This window comes from Meleagris gallopavo, chromosome 2 (assembly GCF_000146605.3).
Source record: "Meleagris gallopavo isolate NT-WF06-2002-E0010 breed Aviagen turkey brand Nicholas breeding stock chromosome 2, Turkey_5.1, whole genome shotgun sequence".
Taxonomy (NCBI): Eukaryota; Metazoa; Chordata; class Aves; order Galliformes; family Phasianidae; genus Meleagris; species Meleagris gallopavo.
This window is the reverse complement of record NC_015012.2, coordinates 86,661,485-86,680,340: the sequence shown is the minus strand read 5'-3', so window position 1 is coordinate 86,680,340 and position 18,856 is coordinate 86,661,485. Positions and strand designations below refer to the sequence as shown.

Sequence of the window (18,856 nt, the reverse complement as noted above, 5' to 3'; positions counted from 1 at the left end):
ACCCGGCAGTACCGCGCAGGCGCGGCAGAGTCCGGCAGCACCGCGCAGGCGCCGCGGAGCCGCGCGGAGGAAGTTTGAACGGTGGCGGGTACCGGAGCCGCTGATGGAGTCCGTGCTGAAAGGTAGCGGCCGGGCTCTGCGGGGGCAGCCGCTGGGCTGCAGCGGGCGCCTCCACGCGGCCTTCCCTTTGGGGCCGCCGGCCCTGGGGCTGCGGTGAGGGTTCGGCTGGCGGCGCTCTTCTCGTTCCTGCGCGGCCTTCTCTGGTGTGGCTCGCCCTGCAGCCGCAGGAAGGAAAGGGACGGGGCGGGCAGTGCCGAGCTGCCTCACGGCCGCTCCGGAGTCCGTGTGCCTCGGCAGGGCGGCCGTCTCTGCCTGCCCTGCTGCCGCCGTCCTCGTGAGCCTTGGGCCCCGGCTCGGCGAGCCTTGCGTCTTGCGAAATTTCTCCCTCATTGGGTCACCCTCTTGGTTGTCGACCACCTTTCAGGCCTGTTAATCTTGCTCTTTCTAAGCTCTTCTAGCTCAAAAAAGCTCTGGGCTTTCTGGCTTTCTCTTTCAATACAAAAGCTACAAAGCGTTTTCTCCGTTGTTTCCTAAGTGGGGCAATTACTGTAAAGCATCCCTTTGGTCCTACGGCAAGTTCGTGCTGCTTTGAAGAGAACTCTCTGAGTTCCCAGCGTGTGACATTCGCTGGTAGGTCTGCACTGCAGCTGTGAAGGTTTTAAAGCATTTGATGAAGAAGGAGAAGAAAACCTTGGTTGTTTTGAATGTGGGCACAATATTTTTCACAAAAGAACAGCCCAGCAAAAAGCTGTCCTGGTCCAGTGCTAAAATGAACGTGGGTGAAATGAGGAAATTGGTGTAGGCTTCCGGTCCCATCAGCATCTGAAATTAGAGCACTGATAGTCATTTATTTCCATCTGATCTGGCTAAGGAGGTATTCAAGGTTTCTTATTTCTTTTATAGATTAAAAACTTAAGCACTGGAATAGGCTCCGAAGGTAGGTGGTTGAATCACCATCCCTGGATGTGTTTAAAAACCATTTGGATGTGGTGGTCAGGGTTTAGCAGAGAGTAGTCAGTTAGGGTAGTATGGTTAGATTGTGGTTGGACTCGATGATCTTTAGGGTCTTTTCCAACCTGAGCGATTCTATGATTCTAATTTGTAGCAATTAAAAAAACATCTTTATGAAAGTACTGCAGTTAGAATGTAATTTTGTTTTACGTTTAAGAACACGGATGATATGTATGAACTTTCAATTCATTGCATAATGTATGTAACTCCTAAAGAAATGCTGCCTACAGCTACAACAGATACAATAACACTATTCAAGAGAGCAAATTCAAGTACAAAATATTGTACTGCAACATAGTTACCACCATTAGCTGTGCATTTTGTCAGTGATGAACAAGAATCTGCATGCCACACATTGGAGGTTACCCACTGTTACCACTATGAAACGCACCCCTCATAGTGCCCACATCCACTGTTCGGTCTCCATAAATGTTCAGCAAGCATCAATGAATGCTAGTGGGTGTTCTTTTTTTTTTTTTTGGCATGGAGGAATTTAAACCTTTGCTTCATATACACTTCCCCATCAGAAGAGATAGTTAAACAGTTTTTGCTGAGGATGAACCTTTTAAATTTAAATCAAAGCTTTCAATTTTATTTCTGAGCTCTGAGTGTTGCCTGGACTGCAGTTTGCTTAAAGTTGGTTTTGGTGAGCTGGCATTCCTCCAGTTTTCTGGAATTTTCCTGATCTACTATTCAAAAGGGGAAATTGGTATGTCCAATGCAGTTATAGGTTATCCTAAGCCAAACTAACAAAGGAATTATTAAAAGTTTCATTTGCTTATCCTTCTTTGTCAATACATCTGAGATTGTGGAGTTTTTTGTTGTTGTTGTTGGTTTGTGTTTTTTTATTTTTTTAAGACTTACTGAGCCAAGGCTATTTTAGTCCTTAAAGAGTTTCTTACTCTGATTGATGAAGTAAGCTGCTTAAGTGCAATATATGTAAACTTCTGTAAAGCAGCTGACGTGAAAACTCGTTAGCCTTTGTGATAGATACTTAATTTCAAGGTGATTTGATGTAGATAAGGTGGAATTTTAAGTCAGTTGGGAATGGTTATTTCTACATATTTTTACTGAGATTTGCTGAAAAGGTAATTCCATATTTATTTCAATACCTTCTGTAGCTTGTGTTTTGACAACTTATCTTAACATTTTTTATTTACTTGAAGATTAGCAGTGATTAAAACTAGCTATGGAAAGATACTGTTTTGCCTACTGAGTTTGTAATGTGTTCTAAAAAGTGAGAAATTGTTTAATGAGTGCCAATCTTGTTAGTTCATTGCAAGTAATTTAATGGGCAGAAATACTCAAAAAAAAAAAATTCTTTTGCTAACATCTGAGATATTGTTTAAAGCTTTTCTTACTACTGAGTCTGTATGAAGGGAGTACTAAAGCAAATTATTTTCTGAGGGACAATTTAATTAGTTTTACCACAGTGCACTTAAATATCTATTGTTTTCCCTCTTCTGATTCCAGGTATATATGCATTCGTAGAAGTTTGGTCATCTAGCAGAACAGAAAATTACTCGAAAGCCTTTGAGCAGCAACTTCTTGATATGGGAGCAAAAGTAAGAAAACTATTTTGAAATTAATAGAATAGGAAAAATCTTAATTCCAAACTTAGCTTGTTCTGCTTGTGTATTTCTTTGTAGTAGGAGTTTTTAAAGGGCAGGAAGGAAAATAATCATAAATTTGAGAATATATGATTATGCTTTAAAAGTCTTGTTAGTAGCAGATAAAAAATACATATAAAGCCTTCTTAGGTATACATAAACTTCTGTGTCTGTTAATAGGCTATGAAGTATTGGTCTTGCTCCATACTGGGGACAAACCAAATCTGAAGGTTGAAAACCTAAGTCATTTACATGTTGCTTTGTTTTCTATAACTTGTAGGCTGCTGGTCCATTGTTACTACAGTGTTTTCTAACCTATGTACTGTGACATTCTTCTTTTGAGTCTCCAACAAATGTGGTTCATTTGTAGAAAGTGCATGTAAAAATACATCTAAAAGTCTTTGCATATGTCTTGGTGATTTTTCCACGTAAAATATATTTGGGTTGTAGATGCAAACTTTAAACTAAAAACCAGCCAAACAGGCATCTTGCCTTCCTCCACACTATTACTGTTTAGTGGAGATTTTTTAAAGCCCGCACTATGCTCTAAATAACACTTACGTGAACTCCCAGTGCTTTGTAAGTGGGCACATGTAGATGTATCTCACTGTAATTTAGGAAGTTTTGCTGATGTCCCCAAAGCCTCACTTTTTGTATGAATTTAGCTGAGGTAGCATGACAGAACAGAAGAACTCTTTTTATTGTAAAAGGAAATACAACTCACAATAAATAATTTCACTAATAAATTCTTTTGGTGGGTTTTTTTTGTTTTTTTGGCTGTGCTGTGAAGTCTATTAAATTCTGTTCTGGTGGCATTACGTTTTACTCATGAAAAATGGCTTCACAATTGTATTTTGTTGATCTGAAAGTAGCTTGATAAGATGAAAGGTATATATGAGACCATGGAGCTAGGTGAGACTATTGAGATTATTCACCAGGACCAAAAAGGGGTGATCCTGTCCCTTCATTATTTAACTCCTGGCTGAACACTACCTTACCTTTTGTTGGGCTGAGCATATGGTACTGTACTGGCTTGGCTTATTCTGTCAGGAAAGAAAATTGTGAATTTTTGTGTGTTTTCCACTGATGGTTGGTTCAGATGTACCAAATTGAGGCCAACTGATCAATGCATGACCTCCAGGCTCAGAGATGAAAGAGAGGACTACTGCGTGTGACTGTACCCTGACTGATGGCTTCATTGTGAGAGGGAGGCCTAAGGTAGTGATGCTCCATAATTTGGTGGCAAAGCCTTGACAAGCATCAAGTCTCCTTAGCATGTGGGCTAAAGCATGAGCCTGGTAACTAGAAATGACAATACGTTTGTATCTGGAAGTCTTTGGATAGTGGCAACTAACTTCTGTACTGATGGTTTCATAACAATTTCTGGCTACTTAAACAATAATGCTGTAAGATTAGTGATACAAAAAGAGTAGGGAAATGGAAATGGTAGCACAGAGAAAAGAAATGAAAATAAAAGGCTACTGTAGCCCTCCAGCTTGTTTTGCATTGACAATCAGACTTGGGCTTTGATTGCTTCGGGCTTTTTGCAAATACAGAAAAGATCAAAGCAATCCTTGACATACTGTTTAGAATAAGTTCTTATGCTAGTGTTTCATGCAAGAGAAGCAGACCACTCCATCTAGTTTCATTAATATTTTCTGATTTTCAGACTCAAAGATGAGCTCTCTGTTTACTTCTGCAGGTTTCAAAAACTTTCAACAAGCGTGTGACACATGTAGTCTTCAAAGATGGACATTCAACTACATGGAGAAAAGCACAGAATGCTGGTGTAAAGATTGTTTCTGTTCTCTGGGTGGAGAAGTGAGTACTATTGAGTATAATGAATGTGACCTATTCCACAAAATTCCACAAAAACGACCTGTTTTTTCCTATGTACCTGAAACACTGCTAAGTCTATGAGTAAATGATAACTTTCTTATGACTTTTTTTTTTTCTATTATAAAATGTTACTTCCACAGAAAGATGGTGTGTTATCTACTGAAAACGAGTGTGTTGAATTAGCTGCATGGTGTATTTGTTTAGTGTTTCACTCCTTTGCTCTCAGGTGGCATGCATAGACAGCGAAGACTGGATATTTATGCTGAATTGAATTATTCCATTTCCATATGAAAAAGTACATTTGATCAGGGACAAAAATGAAGGAAGTATTTGTACTGTTTCTGTACTTAGTCTCTATAGGCAGAATATTTCATAGCAAGAAAGAAAAAGATTCGTATGTAGTCTGTCTCTTAAGACATTTGTCAGGTTTAGCATGGCACTGCTTGAAGATTCTTGACTACCATAAGGAAAAAGTTATATTAAAAAAACAAAACAACAACCAAAAATTTGAGCATCACTGCCATTTTGTTTGTAGTCTGTGGCATCTCCTCTGTGTTTAAGAAGTGGTTGAAGCTTAACTTAGATTTCTGATAAAGTGTAAAAACATACTACTGGTTTTTAAGAATACACAAATGTTATATTCAAACACTCCAATTCTTAAATTGCTGTGATGATGGAAATTAGAATATAAGTGAAGTAAAAGGTCCTTATCAATTAAGTATCATGTGCTTAGAGAAATAGCAGTCTGAATAAGATAAAACAACACGATGCTCTGTAGCTTTGAGATCAAGCTTTTAAGTGTCAAGAAACTAACTCTGTCAAGACGCCAACATCAAATGAAAAGTTGTGACAGTATCTAGAAGGAAAATGTAAGCTGTTCAATAGGAAACAAAAAGCTAGTATCTTCCTGACATTCTTAAAAGTATTCCTAGCATCAGGGCAAGGTTTTGGTATATGTCTTCTTGTAACTGGAGAAATCATCTGATTTAGAAGATACAGAGATGTGCTTTATTGAGGTGGGGGCAATGATGATAATGATGGGTGAATAAACTTCTCTGTAATCTTTCTCCTCTGCCATACATCGCTGCTTTTGCTGCCTGTGCATCTCCTTCTTATCCCTCAGTTTGATCAGCAAGCCCTTGCTCAGCCATGCTGGTTTCCTGCTTCCTTTGACTGGTTTCTGAAATGGAGAGCTCGTTTGATCTCAGAAGGATGTCCTTAAAGAGCTGACAGCTCTGTTTCACTCTTTTGTCCATAAAGTCAGCTTTCCAGGGGATTCCATCCAGTAATTCTTTATACAGCTGGAAATTCACTTTTCTGAGGTTCAGGGTTCTGACTCTGCTCTTTGCCAGGCCTGTAACTTTCAAGATCACAGACTCAACCAGGACATGTCACCACAGCTCAGAATGCCTATGGTCTTAACCCTTTAATGATGTCCTTTGCACTGGTGAGCACCGTTTCCAGTAATGCTTCCCCTCTGGTCAGTTTGTCTTATACCTGGTCCAGCAAGTTATCTTCAGTGCACTGCAGAAGTCTCCTGGATTGCTTGCAGCCCACCGTGTTGCCTTCCCAGTAGACATCAAGGTGGTTGAAAACTTCAATGAGAAAAAGAGCTGGCGACTGTGATGCTTCTGGTAGCTGAAGTGAGAAGGCCAGGGATATGTTCAGAATGATGGCAGACAATGACATTGAGAATAACTGAAAGTGTAAGATTATTTTCTCACAACATGTGATTTGAAGAAACAAGAATTATTCATCCTGGAAAAGAGGCGAGAATGGCAAGTCAGAGATCCCTCTTTCATATGAAACAAAGGTTAATATAAAGATGCTGAATAGGGAATGAATGTACATTATTCCTTCCCTAGTAGAAGAATTGGAGAATTCACATGAATTTGACTGGAGAATTTGACTGAAAAAATAGTAGGTGGTTTTTAGCAAGATGTAGTTAGGCTGTAACTCCTTGCAGAATCAAGATAGACTGCAAAGGCTTATGTGGATTTTAAAAAATCCTGAAGCAATTAAGCAGTTTATTAAAAAACAAACAAACAAATATAATATTGCCTCAGACCATCCTTATTCTATGAATATGTAGCAAAGCAAAATGGGAAAGTTCGACTGTTTTCTTATATGCTCTTGGATATTGTGATATTGATACTATGCGGTATTTAATCCAGGCTCTACTCTCTGATATTTGAGCTCTAAAAACACCAAACAAGGAAGCAACTCATCCACAATTACTCCAGCATTTCCTGATTATTCTACTTTATGCCAAGTATTCTCCCACTTAACAGCTGTTGAACCACTACTTATGAACCGCTCTGCATGGATTCCACTGTTATGTTCCCCTGAGTAGTACATAAACTTTTCATAGGAACATGCCCTTTGACTTGAAAAACTGTAATATTTGCTTTTCTTTTAAAAACCAGCACAAGTTATTAATGTCAGGGCCTGTGTGAATGTTTCCTCTTACTTAAGAGTGCTCTTGCCAATGATCTGCCTGAGATAAAGCTGCTTCTTCATGAGTGTACTTGAGCATAAATGGAATAAATGTGGTTTCATTGTTTAAAAGGAAGTAATGTTATCCAGAAGAAAACTTGAATATAGGATGGCACTTGAAATTTCAAAAAATTCATAAATCCAGAATACATTTATTTAAAAAATAAAAACAAACTGGTTTAAAATCCTAATCTAGATTTTAATAATAGCCACAGAAATTTAGCAGGTTGATTATCATTTTTAATTGGTACTCCAGAAAACTCTAAACTTTGTGTTAGCTTTTACAAATGTGATCATTAAAGCAATTTGACACTAGGTGTCACTAGAATCATAGTCTTCTAGAGGAATTCTAGTAGTCTGCAATGGTTTTGGCTGATCTTAATGTTGTATATATGAAGAGAAGGCAGAAAATGCAACTAATTGGTAAGAATTAAGAGCCAGGATCAGATGAAACCCACATTTTCATTTATCAGAATAGGAGCATTATCCTTTCTTTTCTTACTTTTCCTGACGTACTGTAGATTGTAGGTGAGTCTTTACTGTCATCAGAATGACAAATAACTATTCAGTATCTCATTAGCTCATGAAGAATGAAAACCTAGAATCCCCAGAAAATAAAAAAAAAAAGGCTGAATCTTACAATCACGTGACTTGGTCCAGGTTGATTTCATTCAGTGATTTTTGAATGTGTGAGGGAATAGTATAAGTGTATTATCTTTAAGTTTTAGGGCACTGATGCAGCAATTTAGAGAACATTGTAAGGACAAAAAATTGTCATGTCCTTTATTTGATATGTAAAGTTGTTGGGGTTTGGGTTTTTAGCATTGCAGTAGCTGTGCTAAGAATGCATACTTGGAAAGGGTTTAATGAATGCAGAACTCAAGAAATTTTTCTTTTTTCCAGCAAAAGTTCTTATTCTTAAAAACTAAATATGACAGCTCTATTTTATTACACAGATGTCGAGAAACTGGAGTACGGGTTGATGAATCTTTATTTCCTGCAGTATACAATAATGAAGGGTTACCACTAAAAGTGAGTAAAATTCTAATAGCCTGACCTCAAGCATTTGAAGAGTTGATTTTCAGAGCTTCCTGTAAACTCTGAGTAGATTTTTAAAGATAATAGTTGAGTGTTTATATTGATATATAAAGAAGTGAAGATTTAAATGATAACAAAATGATCTGCTAATCCAGATCAACTAACCTCAGTGTACCTTGTGTTTCACTGAATTGTGACAAGTACTAAAATCCTCATTTTGAGTGGAAAAAGGCACAACTTTTGAGCAGTAACGTTGCTACAAACAAACAAGAAAAAAAGAAAAAAAAAAGTTCGTATCTTCATCTCCCTTTTACTAAAATTTGATTAAAAATATCTATTAATCCTTCGTAGATTCATATTACAATTAGTTTTGGAAAATGTTAACTTTGCAATTATGTAGAACTATTAAAGAAGTGATCATAAACCAGTGTTAAACACTGATAATAGATACTGTGTTAAAATGGTAGGCAGAAAGGAAGTCTAGTTAGGGCAGGTTTTAACCATATACTTGATAGTTTTACATGTTTTTTAGCACAAATGTATGCAGCCAAAGGACTTTGTTGAGAAAACTCCAGAAAATGATAGAAAGCTTCAGAGAAGACTGGACCAGATGGCTAAGGAATTAGCTCAACAAAGGATAGGAATTAATGCAGGTAAGAATTTCTTTGGATTATATTCAAATATCTTAGTTATTTCTTGAAAGCCCTTAAAGTGAATGAATTTTTGAGGATTTGTTTGTTTCTTTCTTTTTATGCTTTTGTGCACATCACTACAACGGATAAAGTTGATTTACATTTTACAGAGCTGTTTGCAAATTTGTTTTGTTGGAGGTTTGTTTTTTTTTTAAACAAAGCAGTACTCAATCTGAAGCTGTTGTAGTACAAATTGTTACTAGAAATTATTATAAATAATTAATAATGTACAAATTTTTTTTTTTGCATAGAAAGTGATATACCGGTTTTACTGTTTGAAGATGATGGTTCACTTGTGTATAGCCCTGTTTCTAAAATAAGAAATCAATGCAATGAAATGGAAAGAAGAATAAATGAGATGAAGGAGAAAAGAGAAAATCTTTCTCCTACAGGTAAGAAGTTAAACTTAATTTATTCATGAGTATACACAAATGGCCACCATTTTTATTGCTGCATTTTTTGCCACGCTTTTCCTGCTGTCTCTCAGAATTACTCTTACTGTACTTTTCTTGAAATATTTAATTACCTAGACTCAAAATGGAAATATCTGAATAGAACTGCGCAAGATAGAGCCACTGAAATCAGTTAGTATTAATCATAATGTCGGTAGCATTTTGCAAGACATCAGCTCATTAGCCCATAACTCATTTGAAATGAACGCTGACTGTTTAGAGCTTTGAATCTCACTGAAATGCAAAGACATACTGTTCTAAATGATGCATGCAGAAAGGGTGGTGCTTGTTTCTTTTACAGCCTGGAATCGGAGCTGTCATTATGCCTATTTTGTACCTGATGCTTTCTTTTATGATTTGACCTGAGTGCCTCTTAAATATGATGATTGAACCTAAATCTTAAGTATATTTTTTCCTTCTAAGTCATTTGGATTTGAACTGATCCTAGAATCTGTAAGTTCTTAACACTCATCTCTTGTGTGTATTCTGTGCCTCTGACCACATAGCTGAAGGATCACTGCACAGTACTCCCTTCTTCCCAAGTTTTGCATTTCTGTATTGAAGGTGACATAAGATGACAAGGAAGACAATTTTAACAAAATGGAATTTCTTAATCATAATACAGTTTGGGAATAATAATGACTAAAATAGACTTTTAAGTTTGTAATTTGCTGTTATAACTTGGTTGAACTTTATAGCAAGATTCTAAATCTTATTTCCTACTAAATTCTAATGTCAATCCCATAGTTGACAAAGATTGTAATGTTATTACTTCCATGCCAACAGTTTAAAAAGGAGTTCCAAAATGCTAAGGCACCTGTTCACGTACTGAAGAATGGGATTTAAGTAACAAAAAAAAGACCTAAGTGAATAAAACCAGTTGCCTTGAAAATGCAGATCTTGGTGATTTAATCTAGACTCGAGTTTTCAAATGATTTATTAGTGCTTGTGTTGTCTCACGGTAGGGAAAAATCTGTAGCATTTGAAGTTTCAAGAAATCTGTCAAATGAACTGTCACTTTATGCCTCCAAATAAAATTGTGAAAGGAAATTATAGAAACAGTTATATATTGATGAAAAATTAAATCTTATTTGTTTTAGCATGGTTTGTATTTGTTTTCTCTTGCAGTTTTAAGGTAATGCTTCCAAGAATTTGAAAAGCATTTCTGCTCTATGGAGGCATCTCTACTAGCTGCAGAAGTTACCAGATTCTTTGGTTAAAAGATCTCAACTGGCTTTTAGAAGCACATTTCATCATTAGTTTTCTTTCGTTCTTTCATTTCAGAAAAAATATGGTACTGAATTTTCTAGAAGAAATTTGATTCATTTGAAAAACCTAATAAATTGTTTCTGAGTAAATAAGTTTGAGATACTGTTAAGCAGTCTATAATTAGTTGTCAAAGCAACCACATATCTCTTAAAATTGAACTGTTTTTGAGATATGAATAGATGCTGTAGAAACTTGTATGTCTGCACATAGAGCTGACTAATTTATCATTTGCAAATTCCTAGCTTCCCAAAAGTTTCAAGCGCCTCTATGTTGCTCACAAGGAGATTGCCCATTGTCTACTTCTGTGACTAATTCAGAAGACACATTATTGCAAGGTAACTATCTCAGCCTTACTTACATGTTAGAGAATTGAAACATAATACATGATCTGTATATCTTATTTTACTATACAAATCTATCACCATTCAAAATAGGACTTCATATGTTTGTTATTTATATTTAAAGTTGAATTATTTTATAATTCAATTATTTATAATTGACAGAGTGTGCAGGAGTAAGAATTCAAGGAACTGGAGCAAGAGAAGTCACACTGTGTGAATGTTGTACCTTACTGCCACATTGCCTGTGTCACTTTCTTGTGTGACAACTAATTCTATTCCTTGCTAATGGCTTCTTGTTCTGGCATTCTATCAGTTTACTGATATAAGAATTTCATGGCACTGGAATAGGCTCCCCAGGGAGGTGGTTGAGTCACCATCCTTGGATGTGTTTAAAAACCGTTTGGATGTGGTGCTCAGGGACATGATTTAGCAGAGGGTTGTTAGAGTTAGGGTAGTGTGCTTAGGTCTTGATGATCTCTAAGGTCTTTTCCAACCTGAGCAATTCTGTGATTCTATGTATGGAACAAAGGGCTTAGTGATGTGATGTGGAAACAAAGTGAACTGGGTAAAAATTAAAACTCACAAAACTGGACTGTCTTCCAAATTTTCAAATGAAAAATCTGAAAAACTAATGCACTCTCCAGTTTAAGTATTCAGAAAGTGACATGTTAAGTTTCTTGTACTCAGTGCTTTGGATTTTAGTGCCTGTGTTTTGACGTAGTAGCAGGACATGAGGCAGAGAGTGATTGTGAAAGTTGTTAAGCTACATCTGTGGGTTTCTTAACAGCATTAAGAAATAATGTCCACAATGAATAATATACTTCATACTGCATGTTTTCTCTCAGTCAGAACAAAAAGGTAAGTTGGATTTTAGTAGAAAAGTAAGGTGTCAGCTTTTGGAATTCATAATGAAGACCACTTGATTGGACTGCCTTCTCCATTCTCCTCTAACACTACAGTGTATATCTTTTTTTTTTTTTTAAGTGTTGTACTAACATCATACAGAAAATCTGTCCTGCTGGCTTATGTGAGAACAGAGGCAAAATTATACACAGTGGCATCCTGACACAGCTAGATATGCCTTCATGCAATTTCAGAACGTAGTAGTAGCTTGATACTGGAAGTAGCATAACTATACCACCAAACTCTTTTATCTCACTAAATTGGTTGTGTGCTGATAAGGTTAAACATCAGTTTGAGCACTTTACCTTGAATATGCCCCTCCAGCATTACAGCTGCACTATAGATTTTTGTATTACAAGGGCTGCTTTGAAAGTAATTCACTCTATTTTATTATGTTGGGCCACGATGTGAGAGGTTGAACCTTCTCACCGATACTCCATTACATTTTGTTGCCATGTGACAGATGGCAGCAGAGGGGCAGTCTGACAAAATGATGTCTGACATGGAAGTGTGTATTCAGCAAATGTGTGTCACTGAATTCTCCCAAGCAGAATAAGTGGCACCTACTGACATTCATCAACGCTTCCTGAACGGTTATGGTGACCAAACAGTGGATGTGAGCACAGCAAGGTGGTGTGTTTCATTAATGATGCTGTTATATCAGCTGTGAAATACTGGGTCACCCCTGCTAGTGCAGATTACTATGAGTGCAGTATGCAGGCTCTTGTTTGTCGCTGGCAATAATGCACAGCTAATGGTGGTGACTATGCTGAAAAGTAGTGTTTCGTAGCTAAGAATTCGTTCTATCAAATAGTGTCCTTATGCTCTTTGTATCTGTTGTAGTTTCCATGGAAATAAATAGGAGCCTTTACTTTTGGAGTGGTCCTCTATGTCCCTGATGATAGTCAGTGCAGTTTCCATCTCTGATATTCAGTCATGGTGACCCTTTTGTTTGTTTGTAAGGCTTATGAGAGTGCGTTGGTTGACATTTCAATTGCAGCTTAATTCAGAATGTACCAAACCATACCATATGTTTAAATCTTTATTTATATTTAGTGAGGAAATAAGATTGCTGTTTCCCCAAAACCTACAGCAGCACTAACAAAAGAAGTATTGCTGAAACTTTGCACTCAGCATACATTTGTTGTAGAAAAAAAAAAAAAAAAAAAAATTAGGTCTAGAAAATTGTATGGAACAACTGGATTCTTAAAATTGCATCTTTGATTATTCAAAATACAAGCCTATTTCAAAGGAATTTACTGTGAAGGGCTATGAATGGTTTCTTTTTATCATCTCCAAAAATAATTTCTTAGAATAACTAAAATGTATGTTATCTTTTTCCACATTCTGTTTGGTTTTATTACAGTATGTCGGTACGTAGATTATGATTACTACTGTGTGTTTAATTTCTTCCTAACTCTGGGAAAACTACAAGAAGATGAGTAATTCTGTGGTAGCAAAAATGATTATATAGATTCCAGCTAACTCTATCAATATAAAATCATGCTGCTTTTCTCACACGTTAGAGATTTTCTCTGTTTTGTTTTAAGATAGGGTGTGTAAATACTTAACACATAGGAATACATGATAGTAAAATCTATTGCAGCTTCTTGTCAATATACTTTGTTTCTGTTTAATAACTTGGCCACTGAACATTCAGGTAAGTGGCTACATCCTTGCTTTTCTTTTCAATAATTTCATATGTGTTTCGCTTAGAAATTTTGTTCTGTTCCTGTTTTCTTAACTGTTTATTTTGCTACTTTTCATGTTTTACAGGAGAAAAAAGAAAGACTGCTTAAACTCAAGTTGTGATGACTTTTTTGGAACTATTACATCAAAGAGACAGAAAAAAGAGGTAGAAAACATCTGCGATACTCAGACTCGTACTCACGTTTCTATGAATGCTTCAGGGAATTCTCCCTCATGTAGTTGTGACCAGAAGAGCTTAATCCAGAAGCAATCTAGCAGAAGAAGCTTAGGTAAAAAACGGATTTTGCAGAATACTTTGCATGATAATTTGTTTTTAGAAATAAAAGATCTAGAAAAGTTTTCAGAGCAAAACCATAAGGATGAAAGTACAATGACTACTTCAGTTGCAAACAAAACTTATCTTCTACAAGTCAAGGACTTGGTTCATATTACTTCTTCCCCAAAAACTGCTGAGTTAATTACTGTTAAAGGTGCTTTGAATGACAGTCTCTCTAATTCACTTGTGAGCAGAGAAGAATTAAATACACATTCATTTGATAGAAGGTTCCCTTTCGGCGGAAGTGATAGTCTTACAGAACACAGAAAAAGAAATCAACTACAAACACTGTCTAGCTTTAAACTGAATGCATCAGGGTCTGAAAAGGAGTTCTTGCACTGGGTTACTACAGATAGCAAGGATCTGTGTACTGTCGAGGCTTCTTATGAGGACTTCTTTTTCTCACCTGATTTGAACAAAGTCCAGCCACAACGTCTAAAATAGTCCCAGAATCCTCCTGAAGTTTCTTGCAAAGAATCTTTTAGAGACATGGGCTCAACTGATAGGTGTTTCTGAAAGCTACATACTATTTATGAAAGAGGCAGAAAAAAGTCTTTTACAGCAAATTATGCTTTAATAAAGAAGAAGTTTAAACTAGCTGGACATACAGAAAGCGTGCCATTAAATTGTACGTCTGATGGTGAAAAAGCTGAAATTGCAGGTCTAGATTAAATTTTGAGAACGATCTGCCTCAGTATGCCTATGCCCATCCTACAGAATCAGCATGAACTGCTGTACTCACACTCCTGGTAAGTCTATACATAGAGACAGAAAACAAAAGAATACCATTCTGCATTAGAAATACTTGTACAACTAAATGCAAAATGTCATTCTCAATGGAAAAATGCTTGAGAATTACACAGAAAGAAAAATATGCTGCAGTCCAGACTTTTACTTAAATGAGCGTGTAGGAGCCAGAAGGCACACAAAATCATATAATATTTTGAGTTGAAATGGTCCCTTGAAGACTATTCTCCCTTGGGGCAGCTGAACGATGTGTGAAGTAAGCATCTCTTTCAGTTATGGCTTTGTATATATGGAGCTGATCTTTGCTTTTAATAACAATTTTAAGAATATTATTTATACTTGAACATTCTTAATTTAGTTTAGCATAAGTTCTTTCAATGCAAATATATACTAGAATATTAAGTCTTTGCAACTCAGGAAAATTCTAGAATGATACTGTGAAAATGCTCAGTTCCAATAATTTTCCATCAAGTAAAGATCTCAGCGAAGCAGCAAAGTTTTTATTCATTACTGCAATAGTGGGCATGTACGCCCTCGTGGCAAAGGAGAAAACATGCGCTTGATCAGTGACACACTTCTCATTATATACTTTTTTGTTTTTTCTTCCCATCACAGGTAGTTACTCTCATGTTGCCCTGTTGGCTAGGTACTGCAGGGTTACAGTCTAAACAACACATCCACTTTTCCATATGAAGTCTATCACCAATCTATTGTTTTTAGGATCATTCTGTACATTTCTATGAATACAGGAGGGCAATATTCCTTGAAGCTGTTATACCTGTTTTGTTCTGTGCCAGACTTCCTTACCCTGCTCTCCTACTTATAAAAGCCATGTTTAAGAAAAAACCCATATCAGAAAATATTTTAAGGCTACGAAGCCCCCATTCTTCATTTATGATATCTATTATGCTGTGCTAGCAAGCATAAATTTAATTATATGTTTAATTTTACATTTATTTAGCAGTCTTCCCCTTGTGTATTCCTTTGCAAAAGCCCAGCATTATTCATGTTTGATCATACTGGGTATTGCTAAAGCCTTCTGGATGTATTTTTGACCCTGGCCAGGATGTCCTAGTCTCTGCTCTATTCCACTGCTCAGCATCTTTCTTGTGAAAAACAACCTGTGCATCCATTATAACCTACACAGCCATTTTGTAAGAATGTTATAAATTCAGTAAGGGCCTAAACTTTGCTGTTGGATGTATCTACTGCAGAAACAAAAATCTTTCACAAAGCATCAATACACTATATAAAATTTATTATTTAAAGGACAGAATAATTTGGGTTTCATGCTTATGAGATCATTCACTTGAAATGTTACAGGGTAACTATGTATATATCAGTGGGAATTGAGCTGATCTGCTCTTTTGGGTTCTTTACATCTGTGTACATTGCTATATGATATTTAACAAACAAACAATAAAATAGATGCACAAACAATAAAATAGATGCAGGTTTACATTATATAAGTGTACACTCACAAATGTATGAACCCACTGAATGTGTTTTATGTTTCGTGACAGTGTACTGAAAAATGATCCTTAATTGCTGCATTTCATAATGTCAAAGAATAGTGTTTTCTTATTAAGCAATTTAAAAATAAGGAAGGAGAAAATGCATGTTACTTTAAAATTTAGCTATGTCAGTTAATTTTAGAGTTAATTCTAAATCATGAATTCTAGTGATGAAATTGAGATCAGTGTTCTAGCCTGTTACACATTTATTAGACAAAACTTGTTTAAGCTCACAGATTTTGGAGGAGAGGATTAAGGAAGGGTAGTCAGCAAACAAAAGTTACCAGACATTTTTCCTTTCAATCCTTTCTGATTACAAGCCCATCTGAAAATGGAAGAGATCAGTAATAAAAACTGAGTTGTATTTTCACTGTTAATGGAAGTTTTGTGGAAGAAAATTAAAATTGTGTTTTCAACTTTTTAAATTCCTAACTGTGACACTGTAAAATGCAATCATGAATATTTATTAAATATAGTTTTAATACGTTCTGACGTTTATTTTCTAATATTTATTTTCCTTATTTCATGTCCATGTTAATTAGTAAATAAATAGTAGATTGCTTTGTTGTATATACGTTTTACATGGTTTGAAAACTGGTAAATAGTATATTATTACTTACTCCTTACGTATGTATGGGTAGGAGTAATAAAATGCTCGTTGTAAGGTTGACTCAATGTCTGCATATGTTTAAATATCAAGCATTTTACTTGCCCAGTTTTTAAGTTAGTGGCATTCCTACATGTTGTCTTTAATGACAAGATGTAACATTTATTAAGCATTCTCTTTACTGACTACTTTTGCTCTTTGATTTTGAAGTAGAAATTTAACTACTGGGTTTTTCATGTCAGTGCCTAGATTTCTAGCAGTTGCAGGATGAGCAAAATGGTGGCTTTGAGTTTAAGCTTATGGGTATACAGTATTGCTGTTGTGAAGGTTGACAATCTGTGTCATTAACAGAGTCTTAGAATTTCCTTGTCATTCATGTTTTAAATCACGCCCAGGTCACATGACAACTAGAAATGCGGCCCCACAAGACTGTAAACTGTTACCATTATCGTGTGATTTTAGCAATATTTTCATGAATACACTGTGAATAGCTTGAGTACAGACTGCATAGGCAGCAACAGAATGCTGTGAGGGGAGGGCACAAGGCACTGCTAACTCTGCCTGTCACTCTCACCACTGCACTCAACTGAGTTGAAACCAGCATGCCTTACATATTACACGCATGCCACTTGGCAGGTAAAACACCATGATTGCAGATGATATTTCAACTGCCTGTGTGTGTGCCTGTGAAGACACCAATTTTTGTCATTAAGCAGACATATAAGTTTTTTTATCTAGTTAGTAAGCTTGAGCTTGTCTTATTGTATATAATAATTTCATAAGTTAGTAAGTTAACATGTTTATTAGTTTCACTAAAACAAGGTCAAGTATCCCACTAGTTTTATGTTTTTGTTGCCTTTTCTTATGCTTTAATAAGAAATATTTTTTTTTAAATGTGGCCCAGGCAGGCCATGAAGTTGGACACCCATGTTATACATCAATTTACCTTGAAATCAGTTCCATCTGCTTACAGATCTTTGAGTAGGACTGATGGTAAGATAAGTTGGCACATGAACTACTCCGTTAGAATGCTAATACTTAAATTTAATGGATTCCTATGACTTAATGTCAAAGCTGTAAGAATAAATAATATTAGGTGAAGAGTACAAGATTATTATTTTTTTTAATCATACTAAAATCACTTAAAGTTGAACTGGATTTAGCATTATTTCTGGTCTTGTCAGTATATTTAAGGCTTAACTGAGTGAATTTTGATATTTATAGTGAATATGGAAAGCAAGATTATCTTAGTTGGCCAAAGGACATGAAGTAACATCAATTATCGTTTAGTAGGTGTTGTTCAAGACTGAGCTAAGGAATTGAAATATCATTCTTTACAAAATGATCAAGTTTGATTTAGATAGGTGTATTTTACCTGAGGTTCTAGGTCTAGAATATTGAGATAGGTGCTTAATGCTTCTAAAATACTGTATATATCTTCAAAATTAAATTTAATTAATTAATATTATTTTACTTTAAAAACAGTGAGGGATGATGAAAAGTTATGCTTGATTCCTTGTTTTTATCTTCACAAAAACTTAATTGCAATGTATTAAAACAAGAAGGACAACTATTTCAAAATAGAAGGATGAGTTAAGGATTATTTTGATGTTGAATTTATAAAGTCTGATGACACTTGCCATAAAAGTATAGAATAGTAGATGTGAGTAACTTAATTGCAGTGACACTTTAAGATATTCATAAAGGAGAACACTACAGATAAAGCTTATAATAAATGTTTATGATTTGACTGAACAAAAACTAGCCCATAGTATCTGACATTATTTGCTTTTTAACTCAAAATATCAAATGGATTTTTGAAGATAATATTCTGATTCAAAACTTCTCACTGGTGATAAATGATCGTGAATGATGAGAAACTTAAATTGTAAATTAAAGCCACTCTGTTGTTGTAATTTGTTGTAATAATCGAGAGACCTCTCAGATTATTTGATACCAGCTGATGAGCAATGTTTTAGGATTTAGAAGACCTAATCACATAGTGCCATGAGTTTGCTGATTAAATTTGTGGATAATAGTGAGTATAATTGCTTCAAACTATTCTCTCAACCTTATCAGAAATGCCCTAAGAAAAGCTACTGAAGGTGACAACCTTACTTTTGACTGAGCAACTGTTTTATTTTTTTTTTTTTAAAAAAAGTAATAGTGAGCAGAAACATAGGCAGGGGAAGTAGGAACTGGATTGCAACAAATAACGCTTATTTATGTAATATGCAGGGTCCTTGAGTTG

The 18,856-nt window shown here is 35.8% G+C and overlaps 1 protein-coding gene across 1 annotated transcript in view; it reads left to right on the top strand.

Moving 5' to 3' along the window:
• Window positions 1–18,856, top strand: part of MCPH1 (microcephalin 1) — a 34,061-nt gene continuing 15,205 nt past the window's right edge. Inside the window, exons 1-9 of the mRNA XM_019613202.1 lie at window positions 1–122; window positions 2,545–2,636; window positions 4,384–4,502; window positions 7,973–8,048; window positions 8,587–8,707; window positions 8,998–9,138; window positions 10,710–10,802; window positions 11,667–11,670; window positions 13,491–13,690. Of these exons, the coding sequence (XP_019468747.1) occupies window positions 104–122; window positions 2,545–2,636; window positions 4,384–4,502; window positions 7,973–8,048; window positions 8,587–8,707; window positions 8,998–9,138; window positions 10,710–10,802; window positions 11,667–11,670; window positions 13,491–13,690 (865 nt within the window). The 5' untranslated portion in view covers window positions 1–103. The remainder of the gene's footprint in view (window positions 123–2,544; window positions 2,637–4,383; window positions 4,503–7,972; window positions 8,049–8,586; window positions 8,708–8,997; window positions 9,139–10,709; window positions 10,803–11,666; window positions 11,671–13,490; window positions 13,691–18,856) is intronic.